Raw genomic sequence first — 22,869 nt, forward strand, 5'->3', positions numbered from 1 at the left:
CCCATCCACACAATGGAATATTAATCAGCCATAAAGGAGTGAAGTCATGATACACGCACAACATGAATGAGCCTTGAAAACGTTATGCCAAGTGAAAGAAGCCAGACAAAAAGGGCCATATGTTGTAGGACTGCATTCTTATGAAATGCCCAGAAGAGGAAAATTCACTGAAATGGAAAGCAGATCAACGGCTGTCAGGGCTAGTGTTGGCGAGATGGAGGTGATGGCCGAGTGGGTATTGGATTTCTTTTTGGGATGATGAAAACTTCTAGAACTTGATAGTGACAATGGTTACGCAACATTGGGAATATACTAAAGCCACTTAACTTTTACCTCGATCTATTTTTTTTAAGATTGTATTTATTTCTTTGAGAGAGAGAGAGAGCCAGAGAGAAAGCACAAGCAGGGGGAGCAGCAGAGGGAGAGAGAGAACAGGCTCCCTACTGAGCAGGGAGCCCCATGTGTGGCTCGATCCCATGACCCTGGGGATCATGACCGGAGCTGAAGGCAGACACTTGACCAACTGAGCCACCCAGTGCTCCCACTTTTACCTTGATTAAAAAAAAAAAAAAAAGGAAGAAGGGGCGAGGGCACCTGGGTGGCTCAGTCGGTGAAGCACCCAACTCGATTTCAGCTCAGGTCATGATCTCAGGGTCCTAAGACTGAGCCCCACGTCCGGCTCCTAGCTCAGTGCAGAGTCTGCTTGGGATTCTCTCTCTTCCTTGTCCTCTGCCTCCCCTCCCCGCCAACCCCACCCCTGCTCATGCACACATGCTCTCTCTCTCTCTCTAAATAGGTAAACAAAATCTTAGGGGAAAAAGTATATATACATATATATTCATATGAATATTCATATGAATATATATGGGTATATACATACACACACACACACATATATATAATGGAAGCTTTCCAAGATATATTAGTGGGTGAAAAAAGCAAGGAACAGGACTGAGTCTATGCTCCCCTTCACAAAGGAGGATAGAGAAAGGAAGTATAAGCATTTTTATCTAACACATCTTTGCAAAAATAAACAAGAAAGCGGTACCACTGGACTGTCTCTGGGGAAGAGAATTTCAAGGCTAGGGGCAGGTGTGAAAAGACTTCCTTTTTAAAATAAGCCATCTTACACAGTCTACATGCCATATACAGATACAGATACTTCCCTCCACCCCGCCACCCCTCCCACGCCAAAAAAAAAAAAAAAAAAAAAAAACCAAATTGACCTTTCTAAAAGAGGAAATACTGAGATAAAGTGGTGGTTATATAATGAAAATACGCTCATGGGAAGATTGTTGATGCATGCTGGGGGAGAAGCCCCGGGTGGGAATGGGAGTCTACGTGTGTTTGTCTAACGGTGGAAGGTACTAGAATACTGATTTAGAATATAATCACACCATTCACAAACATAAGAGCATAAGAACAGTGTGACGTTTCCACAACAGAAGCTGGAAGCCATCTGAGTACGCTGCGCCCAGCGGGCAGTGCCCAGGCTCCCCGGCCTCTCCTCTGCCCACCTGAGATCTAGCTCTCCAGTCTGGGGCCTGCGGGCACAGACAGGTAAGGGAAATCACGTGGAAAGGGTGTGAAAGCATGTGTTCCAAAAAGAGAGGGAGACTGTGGAACACACCCATGACCACTCTCAACAACCCACTGTCCACTCTTTCTCGGGCCTCTGAAGAACTTCCAGCTGTATCATTCTCCATGAAAATTGGCTATACTGGTTTGACTCGTGGCTTCTAGGTTTCCAGACAAATTTACAGGTGTCAGACAACAGAAAGTCCTATCATTATCCACTAGTACCTACAGCCTACAACACAATCCAAAACAAAGTGCTCGTTTTAGCCAGAGTTCTGGGGACTGGGGACTGCTTCCCGTTTTTGTCAGGCTACCATCCAACCTTGTCCCCTTCTCCATCAGCTCCTTACAGAAGCTGCCAGGGATTCCGGTGACAAAGGCAGAACCACCTCCCCACCTACACACTCCCCTGCACACCCCCACCCACACCCAGCAGCTGGGAGTGACAGCCAGTCTCTTCCTGCCCCATCTTCTTTATTTAGAGAACAGGGAAAGAAAAAAAAAAAAAAGCCACCACCAAACCTGGAAGCCCCACATAGCAGCTGCTTTTGCGGTCTGGGACTTAATTTAAGGAAGTATTCTATGAAACCTCTGAAAAGAATCTAAATTTAGATCGAAGTCTTTCAACCACCAATACCAGCCTCTCCAGCTAGGGAACTCGTATGCACAGCAGCGCAATGAGGGGGGAAAACAACAAATTTAAAATACATCTGAATGTGTCATCATTGAGGGACACGAAGCTGGCATTATTCAGGCCAAAGAAATTTTCCTCTGGTACCACCAACATCTGAATTCTCCAAAAAAGAGTAGTGACTACAAAAACTTTTAGGGAAAGAAACAGTGACATAAGGGAGAGAGGTTTTCTTGAGAAGATTTCTACTAAGAGAGCAAGGAACTACTCGATATACCATAAGGTCTGTAATGACATAAACCCAGCACCGAAGTATTAAAATCAACATATTGTCTGAAAAGAGTTCTCTAACACTGAGTCAGACAGGAAGGAAAAACCATCTACTTAGCACTACTATTTCCCCAACACCTCATTCTTCCCAAATGTGTCAATTGAGACCTTGAACTGAGGTAAGAGTCACAGCAAAAACACTGGGGTAACTTGAGATTAATGGCAATTAAAAGGGAGATAGTGCTTTTGTCTGCATTTTTTTTTTTCACCTTGAAGACTAAGTCTGATCCATTTAAAAGCTGATCTTCAGGGCACCTGGGTGGCTCAGTAGGTTAAAACCTCTGCGTTCGGCTTAGGTCATGATCCCAGGGTCCTAGGATCGAGCTCCAGGTTGGGTTCTCTGCTCAGCGGGGAGCCTGCTTCCTCTTTTCTCTCTCTCTCTCTCTGCCTGCTTCTCCGCCTACTTGTGATCTGTCTCTCTCTGTCAAATAAATAAATGAAATCTTCAAAAAAAAAAAAAAAACAAATAATTTTTTTAAATAAATAAATAAATTTTAAAAAGCTGATCTTCTGGAGCGCCTGGGTGGCTGAGTCGGTTAAGCGTCTGCCTTCCGCTCAGGGCATGATCCCAGGGTCCTAGGATCAAGGCCGAGCAGGGAGCCTGCTTCCCCCTCTCTCTCTGCCTGCATCTCTGCCTACTTGTGATCTCTCTCTCTCTGTCAAATAAATAACTAAAATCTTTTAAAAAAAATAATAATAAATAAAGGCTCATCTTCCCAATGTCCCACTCTGAAAATAAAATTAAAATATTATATATGATTTTCAAATTAACATTCAACAGGGCGCCTGGGTGGCTCAGGAGGTTAAGCGCCCGACTCTTGTTTTCCACTCGGGTCATGATCTCTGGGTCCCGGGATCGAGCCCTTGCCCCACACCTAGCTGGGAGTCCGCGTGAGGATATTCTCTCTCCTTTTCCCTCTGCCCCTTTCTCTCTCTCTCTGTCTCTCTCTCAAAAATAAAGTGAAATAAAATAAAAATTAACATTTAACAGCCCACCCTACTTTGTATTCCAGAAAGGTTCTATTTTGCAAGCCGTATCTATAGCCAGATTTCAGCCGATAACTGTAAAAGATAAAAACGAGAGTGACATTTCTCTGTTCTTTCAGGCTTGCATCCTCCTCTTCTCCCCACCCCCAATCAGCTGGGAAACATTCCCAGATTCTTCTCAAGCTTAGTTTGGAAGTAAAGCTCAGCCTTGAAAAACACGTAGCCCAGGAAATACTTTGCATCACAGACCACTTAGAAGACTCGGTCCGTCGTCGCCCAAGAGACCTCTTTTCAAACTCTGTTTGAGAGGCGGGCAGGCAGTTTTATATTTTCACTAAAACCTTCTGGAACATTGCTGGGAGATAAAATCATTGCAGTCTGGCAACTATACAGTTGTGGAGGGAAGCGCCACACCCAAGAACAAGCTTCTCAGACTTCAGGGGAAACTATTGTTCCAATGGGCTCCCCAGAGCACTTACTCCCTGTGGAAATCAGAGAGCCAGGGGAGGGAACAGCGTCTGCTAACTGACCATGTTTCTAACAAGCGGCCATCTTGGTAGCCGCCTGGATGCTGTCAAGACACAAAGAAAGAGCTACATTGACTTGTTTTTTTCAGTATTTTTGGTGAAACGTTAATGTCCTTAGCCCTTCACTATCAAAAAGACAGACTCAGTCACACAGACACCAGCTGTATTTCTTTTTACATAATCATAATTTCACATTTCTCTTGAGTCTTCAGGACAGCCACTGGTGTTATATTTGGGTACTGTTCAAAATATCTCCAGGACCCAACAATTGTCTATACTAGCAAATTCTCTCCTCACTTGGTTCATGGGTTCACACGCTGGATTACGTGGAACCACAGACTGCTCTATCCGAAAGTGAAAACCAGCTTCATGACACTATCAAATAGAATATAAAATTCCTTCACAGAGAGTGGGTGGTGAGGAGGCCTGGGGACCAAACCAAAGAGAAAAATATCACAGGGAGAGCCTGAAGAACGTTCAGACTTTTACAAACTGACGGCTGTCAAAGGGAAGGGGGTGAGGGTGGGGGAAATTGGGGGAGAGGGAATGGGAGGTACAGGCACAAGTGAGTCAGGAGGATAAAAGTTCAGCCTAGAGAATATAGTCGATGGGACTTGTGGGGAGCAGAGCATGATGGAGAGAGTTGTCAAATCACTGCATTGTACACCTGAAACTAAGGTAATACTGTGTGTCGATTATACTTCATTAAAAAAGGGGGGAAAAAAAGAAAGTTTAAAATTTTAGAAGTCACCAAAATTATACAGTTGACAACAGGGAGCTTAGGGGATAGGGAAACTGACCCCTTATCCCTGTGTGGCTGAAAGCCTGCATACATGCACTGAAAACCGTAAGATACCTAGGAATAAACCTAACCAAAGAGGCAAAGAATCTATACTCAGAAAACTATAAAGTACTTATGAAAGAAACTGAGGAAGACACAAAGAAATGGAAAAATGTTCCATGTTCATGGATTGGAAGAACAAATATTGTGAAAATGTCTATGCTACCTAAAGCAATCTATACGTTTAATGCAATCTCTATCAAAATCCCATCGTTTTTTTTTTTTTTTCAAAGAAATGGAACAAATAATCCTAAAATTTATATGGAACCAGAAATAGCCAGAGGAATATTGAAAAAGAAAGCCAAAGTTGGTGGCATCACAATTCCAGGCTTCAAGCTCTATTACAAAGCTGTCGTCATCAAGACAGTATGGTCCTGGCACAAAAACAGACACGTAGACCAATGGAACAGAATAGAGAGCCCAGAAAACCCATGTATAACTTCTGACTTGCCCCAAACGTAACTACTAACAGCCTACTATTGACTGAAAGGCTTACTGATAACATAACCAGTCAACTAACACATATTTTATAAAGTTCTATGTATTATATACTATATTCTTGTAATAAAGCTAGAGAAAAATTAAGAAAATCATAAAAGAAAATACATTTACAGTACTACACTGTAATTATTTAAAAAAAAATCTGTAAGTGAACTCATGCAGTTTAAACCCATGTTGTTCAAGGGGTCCACTGTATTTATTTTTTAGTAGAATTGTAATTAATGTTTCAGTGATATATATGTAATACATAATAATAAGACACAGTTTAGTCTGATTTTTAGCAAATAATCAATAGGAATGTAGGCCAAGTCAGAAATAGCAATAAAAATAAATATTAAATTGGTAAGAGGAGGTGGAAATTTGAGAATATTCACTTTCCTTTTTATATTGTCACTTATCTTTGTCTCAATAATGCTAGTGCCATTTCCCCCCTCCATAAGCAAGCTTTGATGCGGAAAAGTCGATTGAAAGAGAGCTCCTAACTGAATGATGTTTAATGATGATTTTATTTTTTTTTTAAAGATTTATTTATTTATTTGACAGACAGAGATGACAAGTAGGCAGAGAGGCAGACAGAGAGAGAGGAGGAAGCAGGCTCCCTGCTGAGCAGAGAGCCCGATGTGGGGCTCGATTCCAGGACCCTGGGATCATGACCTGAGCCGAAAGCAGAGGCTTCAACCCACTGAGCCACCCATGCGCCCCTTAATGATGATTTTAATTTGGAGACAAAAAAGAAAAGAACTGGATTCAGAAACAATGTTTACACTAACTTAAAAAGTAAGAAGCAAAGTAACTTCCTAAACTTAACTCCAATCCACTTAGGAGATACTCAGGGAACCCCCAGGGGAGGTTGACCTTGACCAAATGTGGGGAAACAGCTGGGTGCTGAATTACTTCATTGATTTCCTTGCAACAACCTTATGAGGTGGGTATTGTCTGAGGCTTAAAGCCGAAATGCATGATTTGTCCAAAGACACTGGTATGTGGTGGAACTGGGTGGACCAACCCCACAGTCTCCCAAGTGGAGACAGGAAAAGTACCTACTTTGTAAGTTTATTGAGAGGATAACTAAGGAAATGTGCCTAGCATAGTACCTCCCTGGTGATAATAAAAGCCTCGAGAACTGACAAATATCTTCCTTATGTTTGCCTATAGTGACCGCAACCCTGAGCAGCAAAGCTAGACAGGAAACCCAGGTCGGATGTATCTTAAAACTCACAGTTAACCGTAGTGTTCACCTTAGGATCGCATAGTATGTAGTCTGGATAGCTGACCTAGTTTCCCATAAAGAGCCGAAGGGCAGAAGGGGCACCCCAAAGAGTAACATCCCAACATTAAAGCTTAGCATTTGGCAGACTCTCATTCTAGAAACCCTTTGGAAAGACTCCAGACTGGCTGTGAAGGTTGTACAACCCCAGCGTCTGCGATCCAGAGCAGAGCTAAGGGAGGGGGAAAGAGACTAGACCTTCCACGGGATCTGCCTCCCCAACTGAGTGCACTTTATGTCTGACCTACTTTGCCCACAAAAAGATTCTGACCAGTACCTGACTGTAAATGGAAGTAGTCCCCGAGTCCAAAAAAAGGTGGGGGGGGGGGGTGCGAAATCACTACACAAACACCAACTTGTCATTCGTACTGGAGGAGCCAGAGCTGGGCTCCAATTGGAACTTCTAAGAAGGTCTTAAGAAAGCGTGTTGCAATCAACCAGAAAGATATTAACATCAGGGGAAGGACTGAGGCAGATTTCCCGCAGCATTTTCTCAGGTATCCAACATCATTTATTACTTCCGTCACTTTGCTTACTTTACAGACACTTCTTATCCCTTCTGATTGGAAGGGCTTTTCTAGGGCCAAATAGGGAATCTGATGTTAACTTTGTAACAATGCACAGACTGGGTAAATAACAGGTGTTTTCCTTCATCTGGTCTCCATCGCCTTCCTGATGTCCAGTGCGGTGCTTGCCAGGCAACCTAGCACTTAGTCGTTTTTCAATAAATGTTTGTTAAAAGAAACTTCGTTGACCATTTAGTCTACACTTGGCCCCAACAAAGGATTCCTTATAAAGCCCATAGAAAGCCGATCATTTGCATAAACACAGTCACACACAACACTACTTTGTGAAGGAGCCGAATTTAGCCCCTCGAGTCACTGTTCCCAAGTTCCCCTCCCACAGTAGGCACACACCCACAGGAGGCATCACAACCGACCTCCTCTAAGCACTTACCCTGCGTACCCTTTTTCTAGCACTTTCCACAGCTAGAAAGTGGCAAAACTAGAACCAGAACAGGGCCTCAAGCTGGCTCTTAGCCACTACACTACTCCATTTACTGGACCCTGGTGCTGTCCTCTGGACACGAAAGGGCCCCTTCCTACACGGCAGGCCTCTAAAACCAGAATTCTCTGATCGAATCTCTCTATTGCTACCCAGACTCCTCAGTCTGTCACTGAAGCCTGGGTCCTCTGTCTGGCCACACTCTTGCCCCATTCCGTCTTTGTATGTGCTAGCCCCTGTGGCCCCTCTCCCCATGCAGATTCTTCCAGAGCTACTACTTCAAATTCAGCCTCCCCAGAGGCTAGACCTCTGTAGCCCACAAGGAGGGCTTTTCAACCTGGCACCTTTAAGTAAAAAAAAATTTTTTTTAAATGCTCACTGTTTCTAGTGACTGTCTCACTCCCTACTGTACTGTTAAGTTCCCGGTAGAGACTATTTTTGTGACATTCCTCTCATCCTTAACACTCTTCAAGTATTGTGCTCAATCCTGAGTAAGGCAGTGAATTGGCTTTGGTGCTTATGCTCCTTTAGAATTAATCTGACTAGAAAATTAATATCAAATTCAAATGCAAAAATGATAAACTATAATGTTAAAGAATGAAGTGTCACTAAAATAATACAGAGCTTATTTCTCCCTTATATTTTTCAACAGATAAATATATTCCTTCAAAAAAATAGATAGGCTACGTAACACACTGGGGAACAATGTATTTCTCTGCTATTTCCTTAAAATGATTCTTCTTTAATGAGATGCCCTCTGTCCCTAAACTATCAGATAATCCGAACTGGGTTTATTTGGTGTTACGTTTAGTAGCATTTCACAGCTGTTAAAAAGAAAAGGCAACCTCAATCTGGAGATGTTGATATGATGCACAAACAAATTAACAGAACAGGTTTATGCCCTGCTTTCAACCCCCTTTCCTGAGTGGAAGGGGGTTGGGGCAGGGGCCAGGGCAGAAGGGGGACTCTGCTCCACATCATCATTCAGGGACCCAGGCTGATAAAGGCTCCACCATATGCCACACAGCTGCCAGTGCCCCCACAGAAGAGCTGGAGGCTCCTACTGCTTCAGCCTCACCGTGGGACAAATCACGTCTTACGGTTCACCAGCCAGAACTCGTCCTGTGGTCCCACTAACCACAAGGCTTCTGAAGAGCAGAGAGGTTTCTGCTACAGAGGCAGCTGTGGGTGTATGAAAATAGAGCAATTCCTGTATTGTGTGGAAAAGCGAGATACAGGACAGTGCACATCCTAGTCTAGCACCTGCGTCCAAGAGCGGGAGAAAAGGAAGGGGGCAAAGAACCTTTGGAAGAAACAAGACAAACTAGTAATGTCATGATAATAATAGTCACTCCCCTAGAGGCAAGCTGGTTGACAAGGGACAGAGTGTAGGAGACTTATTTTTGATGAATACCCTTTTATATCATATGCATACATCATCTATTTAAAAACTCTCACTGAAATTTTTAGGCTGTGATGTACACACTTCAAATTAATGAGCTGGGTTGTTTTTCTGAATAAAGTTCCATCTATTCTAATATAAGAAGCCCCAAATCCTTGACTCATACTGCCTGAAATTAAACACCTGGAGTAACACTGACATCATCGTATCCTTTCGTAAAGCCTTGTGAGAGATCTTGACTGGCTTCTGTCGATTCTAAACATAAACAATGCTACTGAGCAGGTGATAATTGCTTACGTTAATAAACGGTTTCCTTCTGGAAATCATATTTCTGTTACTTCCACATAGGTACCATTTCCCAAAGTAAAACTCCTTTTCTGAAAGAAAAATGTATTTTTTTTCCTACTGCTAGGCTGAACCCTATGCAAAATACAGCAACCAAACCCAGGTTTCCAAAAAGAAAACAGTGCTGCTATCTCAGAACGCATGAAAATATGTTGATATGATGCACAAAGCCAGTCTTGATATGAACTATAATGTTGAGATGATGCACAGAGCCAGTCTTTTCCAAAATCATAATCAACACCCTCAAATAATATTTAAATGCTTCGTGTGCCAGATGTGCCAGAGGACAGCCTCTGGGGCTTATGACTAGGTAAAGGGTACTTCTGCTCGCCTCCTGTAGTTGTCTCAAACAAAAGTGGAATCCGTTGACATTCAGGTGATGAAGCAAGCCATAAATAATGCAATAAGTAAACACGTAGGTCAAGTCTCCAAAAAGACTTCCATAATTCATTTCTATCTTAATATCAAAAACAGGTCTAAAAAAAGAGCCCAAACAGGCTTACACCACTCCCATCACAACACCTTAAGTTTCAGGCTCCAAGAGAAACAGAATGCTATCGAGGATCTGTGCTATCCTTACGGATTTTACTCTAAATTCCAGCTTAGCAGATTACATGGTGACTTTTTACTGCACAAGTTGGTTCTTAAACCAGCCTGTGACTATCACTCAAGCTCTACAGTATACTTCCACATATAAATTTTAGTGGAAAATCAAATGCCATGCACTGCTTTCAAGTATCAATATTATGTCTTCCCACTGAATGTGTCTGGGTGTATCAAAGGCATTTTCCTAAACAGGCTTTCCGCCAAAAACCTGGGTGCTCTAAAAGGTTCTGGGTACCATCAATTCACCTACCTTTCATTTCAAATAGCTTGACCCAACTGATATTAACGATCTCCAAAAACATGACTCCATTTTATTTCTAAGTCGCTGAAGAAAAGCAAATTATCAAAGTTTCCAAGCCTACCATGGGTCTTGTATAATCCATTATTAAATCTACAGAACAAATTAGTAATTATTAAATTGCCAATACTGCAATACAGGAGACCAACACCAACATAAGGAGGGAAAAAAAAAAGAAAAGAAACTTCAGGTCACACTGCATTATGTTTAAACTGAAGACAGATGGCATTAATTTGTGGGTATGCAAACAATTGCCAGGACTTCCAAGTCAAAGACAGCCATAATACCATGTATCATTGTTTCTAAGACATTTTTTCTGATTTTAACATCTCTGAAATCTTCAAATGAATCACAGTGTAGTGTAATTACTGGTGTTTCTTTTTTAGTGGTACATAAAACAATGGTGTGACTTTTCAAAGTCATCTTAGAGTCACTGAAATATGACAACATTAACATTAGCTAACACATATTGAACACTTACTACGGACCAGACATTGCATGTGGATTATTTCATTTAATATACACAAACTGAAGTGTCTCCAACTATTTCCCAACTCATCCCCTTTTTTTTTTAGCTGAGTAAACTAAGAGATGAGATCACTCATCTAAAGGCAAAGGCTGGCTCCTGCCCAGCTCCTAAACCACCCCACCTGGCTGACTCCAGAAGAAAGACCTTGGAGGTATGAGAGCCAACCATTCTTCTTGGAAGATAGGTTCAAAGCTCAGCCAAGCATCTTTAAGCCCCCTTTGCTGGTTTTTTTTTTTGTTTGTTTGTTTGTTTGTTTTAGGAAAATAGCAAAGAAAACACAGAGCTCCAAATATCAAAAATGAGTATTAATCCAAAGCTTTCATTATAAAAGAAGGGTTGGTAATCACTTACCAAAAAAATTATACACTTGGATAAAAACGAATTTTTTCTTTCTATTCCTCCTAAATTCAACTTACAAACAACTAATATGCACTTTCCCCTCTCAAAAATATCCTATCATCTCCAGAGAAATGACTTAAGAATTTCTAGAATCTGGGGTGTCTTGGTGGCTCAGTGGGTTAAGCTTCTGCCTCCGGCTCAGGTCATGACCTCAAGGTCCTGGGATTGAGCCCCGCATCCCATCCGGCTCTCTGCTCAGCAGGGAGCCTGCTTCCCCCTCTCTCTCTGCCTGCCTCTCTGCCTACTTGTGATCTCTCTCAGTCAAATAAATAAATAAATAATTTTTTTTAAATTTCTAGAATCTGCACTGAAGTTTGTTTAAAATCTTAGTATTGAAATAATCCCCAATAAAATAACACTGCACAACAATTCAGAAACATTCTATAATACAAATCAGCAATGATATTTGTTGGGGTAAGTTCATATATAAAGCTACCATTCCTAACTCTCAGGAAAAATATCGGCATTTTTACAAAAATGGCATCTTTTGCTTTGCACTACTACAAAGAAGGCATATTTCTTTTTCCTAAGTTCATTAAATGGCAGCTTTATCATCCTCACACTCAGCATACACAAAACTAGCATTATAAATTTTTTTTAATGGGATTGTCTAATTATTTGTTGGTTGCCCTCCTAGCATCCATTTTTCTCTCCCATCAAAACGTCCCAAATGTTGGGTGGGACTAACGCCATTACTAGATTCCAAGATGGCTCCTTCTTGTCCAACCAGCACATCCCATCATCCTTGCCACGGTGGTTGGTTCACAAATGAACACATGACCCACAACAGGCGAACCCAACAAAGGGATTCAACTCCAGGACTTCCATTCTAGCAATGAGCTGTTGGGAAAGTGGACTTTAAACATTTCTGCTGGTTAAACCTAGAAGCAAATAGCCATGGGAGCTTCTAATAGCCATCTTTTGATCATAAGAAAAAAGATAGCCAAGAATGGTTCTGAGGTCACAGCGCTGAGAACCAAAGTGAAACTGCATTCTTCTCATGCTATTAACTACTTTTGGACTTTTCAGTTAACTTACTGAATAAAATGCTTCCTACAGAACCAATTTAAGCTAGGTTTTCTGCTACTTACATCTGAAAGCATCCTGGTTTGTTTTTTTTGTTTAATAAAAATATCATGACGTATGGTATTATAAATACAAGACAGAAGCAAAAAATGTGAAATTGGCTGAAGAAAGGAGGCAGGGTAAAATTCAATGAACACCCTCCCTGGTTGATGACATCAATTACGAAGATAGGGGAGACTCGGATCAGAGCATCTTGGGGAACGACTGGGGGGTTTGGTGTGGTGAGAAGGACAAAACTGGGAGTTATCCGGAGGCAACCACTGTTGTATTCCTGTACAAGGGAATGTAACGTGTTCTGAACCATGGAGACTGAATTTCCCATTCTAAACTCATTTTTCAAATAGTAATCTTCAGTTTGGCTTCCTGACTTCCCTCCATGGTTGTGTACAATTGAACTTGTCATTGGCTGTCCCTAAATCATCAGACCAGGAGAAGCTCTACATACCCTGACCAAGACAACTGGTCATTCTCTCCAGTGCCCTTGGAGCTGCAGCTAGAGGCAGCGAACCCCGAAGCGGAGGGTAAAGGAGCTGCGCTAGCCAGGAGAAAAGGGTAATCCTGGCAGACCTCTTTCCAGCTCCCGCTTTCCAATAAGCCAGAATGAGAACTTTTATAATAAATCTTTCAGCATCTTTGAAAGAGAGAAATAATTGATAAATGACATTTAAATCAAATAGGGCACGAAGCTGCTGTCCAAGCAAGAGATGGTCCCAGCTTGAAGTAGGATGGAGACAACAGGCCTAAAGAGAAGACACCCTCCACATGAACTATGGTGGCAGAGTCAAGAAGGCTGAAGCAGAAGTTAGGTATGAAAAACGAGAACAGGTCTTGGTTTTTGGTTTGAGCAACTGAGTAGATCTAACGAAGCGAGGATGACTGGGAGAGGAAGGCTTCTGGGGAAGAAGGAACCAGGAAGATCGCTTGGGACATGTTAAGCTTAAGGTGTCTCTTAGGCACGTTTGGGAAGAGGAATGCCACCTGTTCAACCTTGCACAATCAAGAAGGGAAAAAAGGCTAAGAAAAGTTAAATCAATGTCCCATGAGGACATGTAGGCCTTCTCCTTCACATGACTATTGATTATGGTAAAGTATGAATTCATTATAGCTGGACTAAGTGTGTTTCCAAGTATTTCTGTAACAGCACATGGGATGATTATCTATTCGGGACAAGAGAAACAATCTTTCTCTGTCCTATAAAGTGTGCGTTTAAAGAGTAAAACAAGTTGCATGCTTTTTTTAACCTAGAAATAAAACACGTACAAAACAAAACACCCAGCCCTCTTGGAGCTTGGTTTGATAGCTTGGCTCCCATGAGGAAACAGGAGAACAAGGACACACAGAAAGAAAGCAATACTAGCCCTGTTCAGATGAGCAGACATTGAACAATCCTCAAATCCATCATTTGTAGGTAATACATGGAGAAATGCTATTCAGTAAACTTAGAATTTTTATCCCAAAGACCTAGGAGAACAAAAAGGCAATGAATTATTACAACTTTTTCTACTTTTATAGAGTCAGAGATTCCTTTTTTAGGCACAGCTAAAATTAGTAAAGAAGCCCTTTAAAAAAGTTTAAAGCAAACATACTGATTATGTGAATACTTAGGGAAAATACCAAGTTTTTGTTCCTGATTTATGCAAATTAGCATTTTCACTTCCACTTTAGGGATGAGGTTCTTTCCTTTTTTTTTTTTTTTTTTTTTAAGATTTTATTCATTTATTTGATAGACAGAGATCACAAGTAGGCAGAGAGGCAGGCAGAGAGAGAGAGAGAGAGAGACAGAGAGGAGGAACCAGGCTCCCTGCCGAGCAGAGAGAGCTCATGCGGGGCTCGATCCCAGGACCCTGAGATCATGACCTGAGCTGAAGGCAAAGGCTTTAACCCACTGAGCCCCCCAGGCACCACATGAGGTTATTTTCTAAAATTTTCTAAAATTAGGTCAGAGATAACCCCAAATGACATTCCAAATAAAGGACTATTATTCAGAACCACGACCCCAGTCTTTCAAGGACTCACTATAGAAAGGGGCTTCAGGAGGACCCGATTTCTGAATCTGGCAAGAATCATTTGGGCTTACTTAGTATTATGCCGGAAAAATTTTGGGTAGGAGGTGTTATCAGAACAAACATATCCTCTGGGAAAATGAGTTTGTTGAGATCTACAAAGTATGCAGAATATTTTTTACTCTCCAAAACCCAGGAATCGTCCTGTGAAGAAATGCACATAAACATGGATATATGCCTTTAGATGCCATTTAAGCCTTTTAAAATATATTTGGCGGGGTGTGGGGGGGTGCCTGGGTGGCTCAGTTGTTAAGCGTCTGCCTTTGGCTCAGGTCATGATCTCAGGGTCCAGGGACTGAGCCCAGCATCGGGCTCCCTGCTCAGCGGGAAGCCTGCTTCCCCCTCTCCCACTCCCCCTGCTTGTGTTCCCTCTCTTGCTGTGTCTCTCTCTGTCGAATAAATAAAATCTTAAAAAAAAAAAAAAATCATTTTGAATTTTCAGAACACCTACATACAAAAACAGTTACTATTGGCAATTAATGTACTTGTTGCTCTAAGAAATTCTTAAGAGCTGTAGATTCTTTTTTGATTTTAACATCTGTAATTGTTGAAAAGCAATCTATTCTCAAGCAGGAAGGGGGAAGAGATCAAACAATACAAAGAGGAAACCAGGGAAAAGATGTCCCTCTCGCCTGGATCTTCAGGCCCTGGTTCTCCTTCCCAGAGAAAATTACCATCAGTCTTCTCAGAGGTATCCTTGTTGTAATGTTCTATACAAATAGATCTAGATAAATTTCCCCTTTTATTTTTTATTACTCGCACAGTATGTACAATATTCACTGTTTTGAATCTTTTTCCCCACTCTCAACAATGTATCTTAGAAAATGTTCCACATCAGAATATAAAGCACTATCAGGGCACCTGGTGGCTCAGTCAGTTGAGCGTCTGCCTCTGGCTCAAGTCATGATCCCGAGATCCCAGATCGAGTCCTGCGTCAGACTCCCTGCTCACTGGAGAGTCTGCTTCTCCCTCTGCCCTGTTCATGCTCTCTCTAGCTCTCAAATAATTTTTAAAAATTTTTAAAATAAATAAAGCACTATCTTATTCTCTTTAACAGCTACACATCCCTGGGGATATAATGTAATTTCTTTAACTAGTACCCTACTGATGCACACTTAGGTTGTTTCCAGTCTTTCATAAGCTCAAACAATGCTGCAATAAGTTTGCATGGTAAGACTTTTTTTTTTTAAGTTTATTTACTTATTCATTTTTAAGTAATCTCTCTACCCAGTGTGGGTGGGGCTCGAACTCACAACCCCCAGATCAAAAGTGTCATGTTTTTCCGACTAAGCCACCCAGGCCCTGGCTGCATATTAAGACTTTACACAAATGTGTGAATGGATCTGGGAAAAAAATTCCTAGAGGCAGAACTGTTCGATCAAGGGCATATACACTTATTATCTGATAGCACCAAACTGCCATCCTTACTCTATTATGTCATCTTACATTTCCCAGCCAACGGTGTAAAAGAGTTTCTCCTTTTCCTCACCTTTGTCATCCCTAACATATTTCCAAACTCTCTGGTCTTTGCTAATCTGCTAAATGAAAAACAGCTGCACTCCTAGTTTTAACTGATATATTGTTCGGTATATAGGGCTGGGCATCTCTCTGCATGTTTGAAATTCATTTTTTTTTCCCCTTTCCTATGAATTGTCTGTATTCTTTGCAAACAGGTTATTGGCCTACTCCTAGTTGACTTTGAGAGCTCTTTATACAGTAAGGAAGCTAGACTTTCATTTTCACATAGATTGCAAATTGTTTTTCCTAGTTTGTCTTTGCATATTAGTTTTTATCCATTTTCTTTTTCCATGGAGAAATTTCCTATCCAACTAAAGTTTTTTTAATTATTTACAATTATGTATCAGCTGATTCTTTCAGATTTCTAAAGCTACAAAACCATATCACTTGCAAATAATAGCAATTTTGCTTTCTGATGTCTTTTTCTAATTAATAACAATTTTGACAGTGTACATCCCTGTATTGTTCCTGACTTTAATGGGAATGCTTCCAAGGATTCACAATTAAAGATGATGCTGTCTTTGGCTTCTAACACTATTTCTCTAAGGAACTTTCTGAATGCACAAAGAATTTAACAGTTTGTTCTTGAGTGCATTTTTCATGTCCATCCATAGGTTTTATAGATTTTCTTCAGTGTCAAATATGCCATTAGCTTTAGCATTTACATAATTATTTAGGAACTAGAAATAACAGGAACCTGTGACTCTGTATTTACACTCGGCTACTCTACAAATAATTCGTAACTATTCATTAAAATATTTAATGCACATCTAGTCCCCGTGCGACATGAAAATGCAGGTATCTCGCATCCCAGGCAAACCGAGTCTCCAAAAGATCATAATCCACCCACCTCCTTTCCCCACTGTGGCACTTTTGTGAGCTAGAAATCAGATTCAGACCTTCTGACTCCCAACCCAGGGTTTAAGGCACAAGAAAGCACCATGGCCTTTAGAGAATTTAGCGACTGCCCAACAAACAAAGAAAAAAGCAGGCTACCGTCTACAACCCGCAGCTTCACAAGGTTCTCTTCCAGACTCCTGAAAGCAACCTCCAAGTTGGACTCAGGAGCTTAAAACCTCTGAAATGGCATCACCCAGCAGCCAGCGTCATAGGTTCATGCTCAGTGATACACAATGTTGCCGACATTCCTCAGCCAATTAGAATCCCTTTCAGCCGCGAGGGAGGTGCACACAGCTGGAATCAGGTGGGGGCAGCGCCAGATGCATTGATTGTATGTTATTTACGCCTTGTTTTAAAACAATAAAAGGGTTTTTTTTTTTCCTTTAATCCAGAAGTATGGAAACCTATTCCACTTAGTTTAAATGTCCAAATGGATGAAATTACATCTGTAGACACAACAGTAATTCTAACATTTTGAAAAAAAGATATGCCTGCTCCACATGGCTAGGTGCTTTTGTTTTGTTTCTCAACAGAGCTCTCCAGCTCATCTCTAAGTAGCATGCCTTAGGGACTGTGGTCAGCTGGAAGGAGCGTGCAGAGGACAACAAGCCAATTTAAATTAGAGGCTGGCTCTCACTAAAATTCACTTACAGAACAAGTGAAGCAGTCGCTTAAGTTGTTCAGGGACAAAAATAAATAAATAAATGGCCACATAGTTTTAATTCTCTGTTTAAAAATATTTCACCTCTAAAACGGTTTTGAAATTACAAAAATGTGATCCAAATAAGAATTCTAAAAGTTCGGGTTTCTCAACCAGAATATCAGAGCCTGCCAAGATACTAAATTATTTCATCTATTTTGGAAGGTTCCTGAACTTCCCTTTTGCTCTTGGCACTCAATAAAAATGCACAATTCAGCTATTTTAACTTTTAACCAGTGCCCACAAACATGTTACAAAACAGCCAGTCTAGTTAAGTGGATCATTGAGCCGATGTTGAAATATTATGGGTCAGTCTTCCTTTTTTTATTCATGAGGAAAGATTTCTTGCCGAGTGACTCAGTCACAGAACCTCCTGACACCCAGCGTTCCACACTAGGACCTGACAATGTGTCCAAACAGAGAAAATGAAAATTTGTAGAAGAGAAGGAATAACTCGAAGTTCAGACACCACTTTCATGGTTGCAAAACCCGTAGTTTTTACCTCAAATAGTTAGACTTGTAGGCAAAAATTCTAGTTGGCTTTCACTACAACTGCTATAAAGATACAGATAAAAATAAAGTGTATAAAGTTATTTATTTCATTGCTCAGGTCAGTTAGGTGGGTCAAGAAGCTTTAAAAAGAAATGGATTTGAGGCGGAAAAAAAACAACCTTAATGTGATCAAATCACAAATAAAATCAGTAATGCAACCTATATTTGGCAGAATGTGATTTCTTTTAGAGTAAATTGAGGTTTTGCCATAGTTACTTGATTTAGCCCATTCCACACCCTTGGCTAATTCAGCTCAGAGAAGTGCCTTGACTATACCTCCAGAAACTTGAGGCTGACCCTGAGGAAAATGTTCTAGAAACTCAGGAGCAGCTCATGGCTAAACACCAAATGACTTATTCCAGCCTATCGTGGTTATGGTTGTTAAAACCCAAAGTTCTTCCTGCCTTACATAAACCAGGTTCCCTGCTGGCATAACCTAACAAAGGCAACACTTAACAGCTTTCTTAACCTTTCAGAGAAGCCAAACTAGTCCAAATCAATTAGGCCACCTGTTACTGATAAATCAGAGTTATTGACAGCTATTAATACAACTTTTTCTCTCCAAGTAGCCTCATCTGGATGGCTGAACCCCAAGTCTCCCTTACTTTCCGTGTGCTACAACTTTAAAAATAGCCTCTGGGACACCTGGGTGGCTCAGTGGGTTAAAGCCTCTGCCTTCGGCTCAGGTCATGGTCTCAGGGTCCTGGGATCGAGTCCCGCATGGGGCTCTCTGCTCAGCAGGGAGCCTGCTTCCTCCTCTCTCTCTGCCTGCCTCTCTGCCTACTTGTGATCTCTGTCAAATAAATAAATAAAATCTTTAAAAAAATAAATAAATAAAAAATAAAAATAAAAATAGCCTCTGTTTCCACATGCTATCAAAGAAGGTCTCCTCCCCCCTCTACTTGGAATTAGAATTTTTCTTTTCACAATACACAGTCACGCTCCAAAAGCTATAAAAACACAAGGAGGTTTGAGAGTATCTCAAGGCATAAAAACGCAAAAAATTTTATAGGCATTTGCCATTTCAACTAACTGGTTAACATTAGAATAAAATGAAATTTGCCTGAAGAGCACTGCGGAACCCTTAAAGCTCAAAATTCCACTCTTTTACCCAAAGTGGCCTAAATAACATATCTGGGATTCATTTGCGTACCACATAAGAAGAAAGATTTTGCAAATCCGGCTTGAATTTAAAATAATAATGTTCCCAAAGTGTTTGATTCGCTAGTGAACTCAAAATGTCTGTAAGATAATGTTAAGATAACTTGATTTTGCACATATTATGCCCCAAGCCTACTGAAACTATTTAAAAACTATTTCCCTGTTAAAATACCACAAAGACATTCATTACAGTTAACTTCTTTTAAATATAAAGAGTCAAATATTCATTTTACTGCATAGGCCAGGCTTCCAAAGCAGTTCCATATACCACCCAATAGTTTGCAAAAACAGAAAGGGTTCCACAGGAAGAAAAAAATATATCCTAATCAATACACAAAATGAATGCTTCATCTAAATCAAACACAGGTGCTGTTTTATTTTATTTTATTTTTATTTATTTATTTGACAGAGAAATGACAAGTAGGCAGAGAAGCAGGCAGAGGGACATAGGGAAGCAGGCTCCCGCCAGCAGAGAGCCCACTGTGGGCCTAGATCCCAGGAACCTGAGACCGTGACCTGAGGTGAAGGCAGAGGCTTAACCCACTGAGCCACCCAGGCACCCAAGTGCTGTGTTTTAACACAAATTTCTGAAAATCAGCATTGAGAGTAACAGAAAGCGTAAGTACCCAACGTAATTTGGAATAAGTAGGTAGCCAAAATGAGAAAGAGAATCAAAGAATGTTACAATAAAGTTGAAATCTCATTTTATATGAGGAAACGGAAACCCAGCAAGGTTACATAATTTGTTCCATATCATGCAGTTTATGGTAGGTCTGATCAAAATCACATTCCTTCATTTTAAATCCAATCCTCTACTCATCACCAAATACAACTGTAGACCCCAAAGTTCTAAAGACTCTTTTATACTCCAATGTCTTCACACGTTGCCTTGAATCATGCCCTGTGTGATATTATTGACCGGTGAGAATATCCCTCGGTTTAAAAACAAATTTTTTTTTTCCAATATGACACATAGTAATAAACTCTGAAACCTGTAGCAAGAGTACTCAATTTTTGAAAGATGGCTACCCCAACATGCCAGAAGTGGAGAGATTTCAAACCCCTGACAACCTTAAAAATGAGGCGGGGGGCGGGGTGCACCTAGGTGGCTCAGTCTAAGAGTCTGCCTTCGGCTGGGGTCATGATCCCAGAGTTCTGGGATCGATCTGGGATCAAGCCCCACACCGGGCTCTCTGCTCAGCAGGGAGCCTGCTTCCCCCTCCCTCTCTCTGCCTCTCTGCTACTTGTGATCTCTCGCTCTCTCTCTGTCAAATAAATAAATAAAAATCTTAAAAAAAAAAAAAAAAAATGAGGCCAGGGGCGCCTGGGTGGTTCAGTGGGTTGAAGCCTCTGCCTTCGGCTCAGGTCATAATCCTGGGTTCCTGGGATCGAGCTCTCTGCTCAGCAGGGAGCCTGCTTCCCTTCCTCTCTCTGCCTGCCTCTCTGCCTACTTGTGATCTCTGACTGTCAAATAAATTTAAAAAAAAAAAAAAAATGAGGCCCAAACCTATTCTATCTACAATGAAACAGGATTCCAGCATCTTAATTAACATAACAGCGTGTCAATTAACATTCAACAGACAACACACGTGGGTCATATGGGTCTGCAATCACCGCTAAACTCAATTCTGTTGCAGCGAGGACCACACTCACAGATCATCCCAGACCTTCAATAACACCAACAGGGGTGAAGGGAAAGGGGGCTTTGGAAATAACCCTCATCACCTGATCCTTCAATAGCAAATCCCATGCCAAACTCTTCAAAACGTTTCTGTATCTTCAGTATCTAAATTTCTGAGCCCAAAAATTATTTGCGAGGACAAACCAAGCCTTCCCTTTCACCAGGGATAGGCCCACACGAGCCAACAAGGTTTGAAGAACATATACACACCTGACACAAACATTGTAATTAGAACCTATTCCTTCTGAAACATTAGTCACATTTCTACCAGAACTCATGAAATCAGTTACTCCTGCTATTAACAAGAAAAATGAAACCAATCTGATGTCAATTACAGACTGCACTGTAAATGGGAATCAAATTAAAGTTGCCAGTAATTAAAGTTTTACAAGGATTACAAAGTCAAAAACAGGGCTTTCATGGAACCATAAAAATAACAATGTTATATACTGTATCTACATGGTGAGAAGCTGTTTCCTACTAGCCCTGGAATAAAGGATTATGTTCCTCCAGAAGCAAAGATCCCTGGGATACATGGCAGTTATTTCACAAAACCAGGCTCTGGATTTGGGTCCAAATCATTATCTGATCACATTATCTTATTGTAACCTAATCTGACATCTTTATACCAAACCAAACCAAACCAAACCAAAAAACCCCATATATATAACTATACATCTATCTATCTATCTATCTATATATATAGCTATCTATCTATCTATATAAAACCTCTTTGAAAAAAAATAAATCATGCAACAACTACGTACTTTCAAAGGAAACTTTAGTTTGAAACCAATCACCCATTGCTGTTTTCCTGGATTTTTACCGACGAATTAGGGCCACGCATCTGCCATCAAGTGTCCAAAATGCTCATTCGCTCTTGGAAAGGATCTGACCGGACTCTGACCAGACTGGCCACGGAACACAGAAATCCAAGGGAAAGCCTCCTGACAGGAACCGGCCTCAACTTTTCATTTCCTCTCCCAAGCTGGAAACACTGGAGGTCGCAAGTCCCCGGGCAGGAGCGCACGACCGGGCCTCAGGTAGGGTTTAACCTGGGAGGGAGGCCGCAGCACCGCAGTCCCGGGCGGCTAGCGAGGGGCGCCTCCACCAGGCAGCTGGCGACCACACTCCCCAAACCCCGCGCCGCCGGCCCTCAGCAGAGCTCCGCACCCCCCTTGAAGGTGGCACTACCGAGCCTCCTAGCAGACACCGGCACTTCACTGAAGACTCGGTGAGAGCGAATCAAGGAGTCTGCGTTCGTGCTGCTGCCAAAGCCTCCAGTGGGGGCCGGGGGGACCCTCAGCCCTACTCAGGGCTCAAGGAGGTTGCGGGGAGAGGGGCGGGGCTGGTAAAGTGCAATGCAGAAAAGAATTGAAGAAGCACGATCGGGAGCAGACAGTGGCCTGGCCTGAGGCAGAAAGGAAGTGGACTAGACTGAAGAGGTCTGGACCAGGGGGGAAGTGAGGAGAACAGGACCGGGAGCAGCGACACGACAGGACTGAGGAATTCGAGGCTGAAGGAAAGGGTGGAGGCAGCGAGACAGAAGCAGGGGGGCGGGGCCGCCAGATAAGCGAGGGCGGGACTAAGTGGAAAATGAGGGGGCGGGGCCTAGGGGGAAAGTGAGGGAGCCCGGCCAAGGGAGAATAAAGGGGCGGGGCCGGGAGGGGAGAAGCCAGGGGGCAAGTTGGGGAGTCGGTAGAGAGAGGAAGGGCGAGAGTATGGGGGAGGGGGTAAGAAGCGGGGGACTGGAGGGAGAAGCGCGGGGGCACGGCGGAGGAGAGCGGGGAGGCGAGAGAGGATGGGAAGGTGGTGAGAAGCGAGGGGTGGGACCCAGGGCAAGGGGCGGGGCCAGGAGGGAAAGCGAGGAGGCAGGTGAGGGAAGAGGGAAGAAAGCGAGGGGGAGGAAGGGGGCTGAGCAGCGGGGGGCGGGGCCACGAGGGGAGAAACGAGGGGACAAGG

General features: G+C 42.1%; 1 protein-coding gene across 4 annotated transcripts in view; it reads right to left on the reverse strand.

Moving 5' to 3' along the window:
- SMURF1 (SMAD specific E3 ubiquitin protein ligase 1) overlaps positions 1 to 22,869 on the reverse strand; it is a 106,503-nt gene that overhangs the window by 82,890 nt on the left and 744 nt on the right. The window contains exon 1 of one of the 4 annotated variants that reach the window (XM_059414429.1): positions 21,675 to 22,648. The exons of the other annotated variants lie outside the window; for them this stretch is intronic. Coding sequence (XP_059270412.1) covers positions 21,675 to 21,711 — 37 coding nt within the window. The 5' untranslated portion in view covers positions 21,712 to 22,648. Of the gene's footprint in view, positions 1 to 21,674; positions 22,649 to 22,869 lie in introns of those variants that run through there. 4 annotated transcript variants of the gene reach the window in all.

The sequence above is a fragment of the Mustela nigripes genome, chromosome 11 (assembly GCF_022355385.1).
Source record: "Mustela nigripes isolate SB6536 chromosome 11, MUSNIG.SB6536, whole genome shotgun sequence".
In the NCBI taxonomy this organism is placed as follows: domain Eukaryota; kingdom Metazoa; phylum Chordata; class Mammalia; order Carnivora; family Mustelidae; genus Mustela; species Mustela nigripes.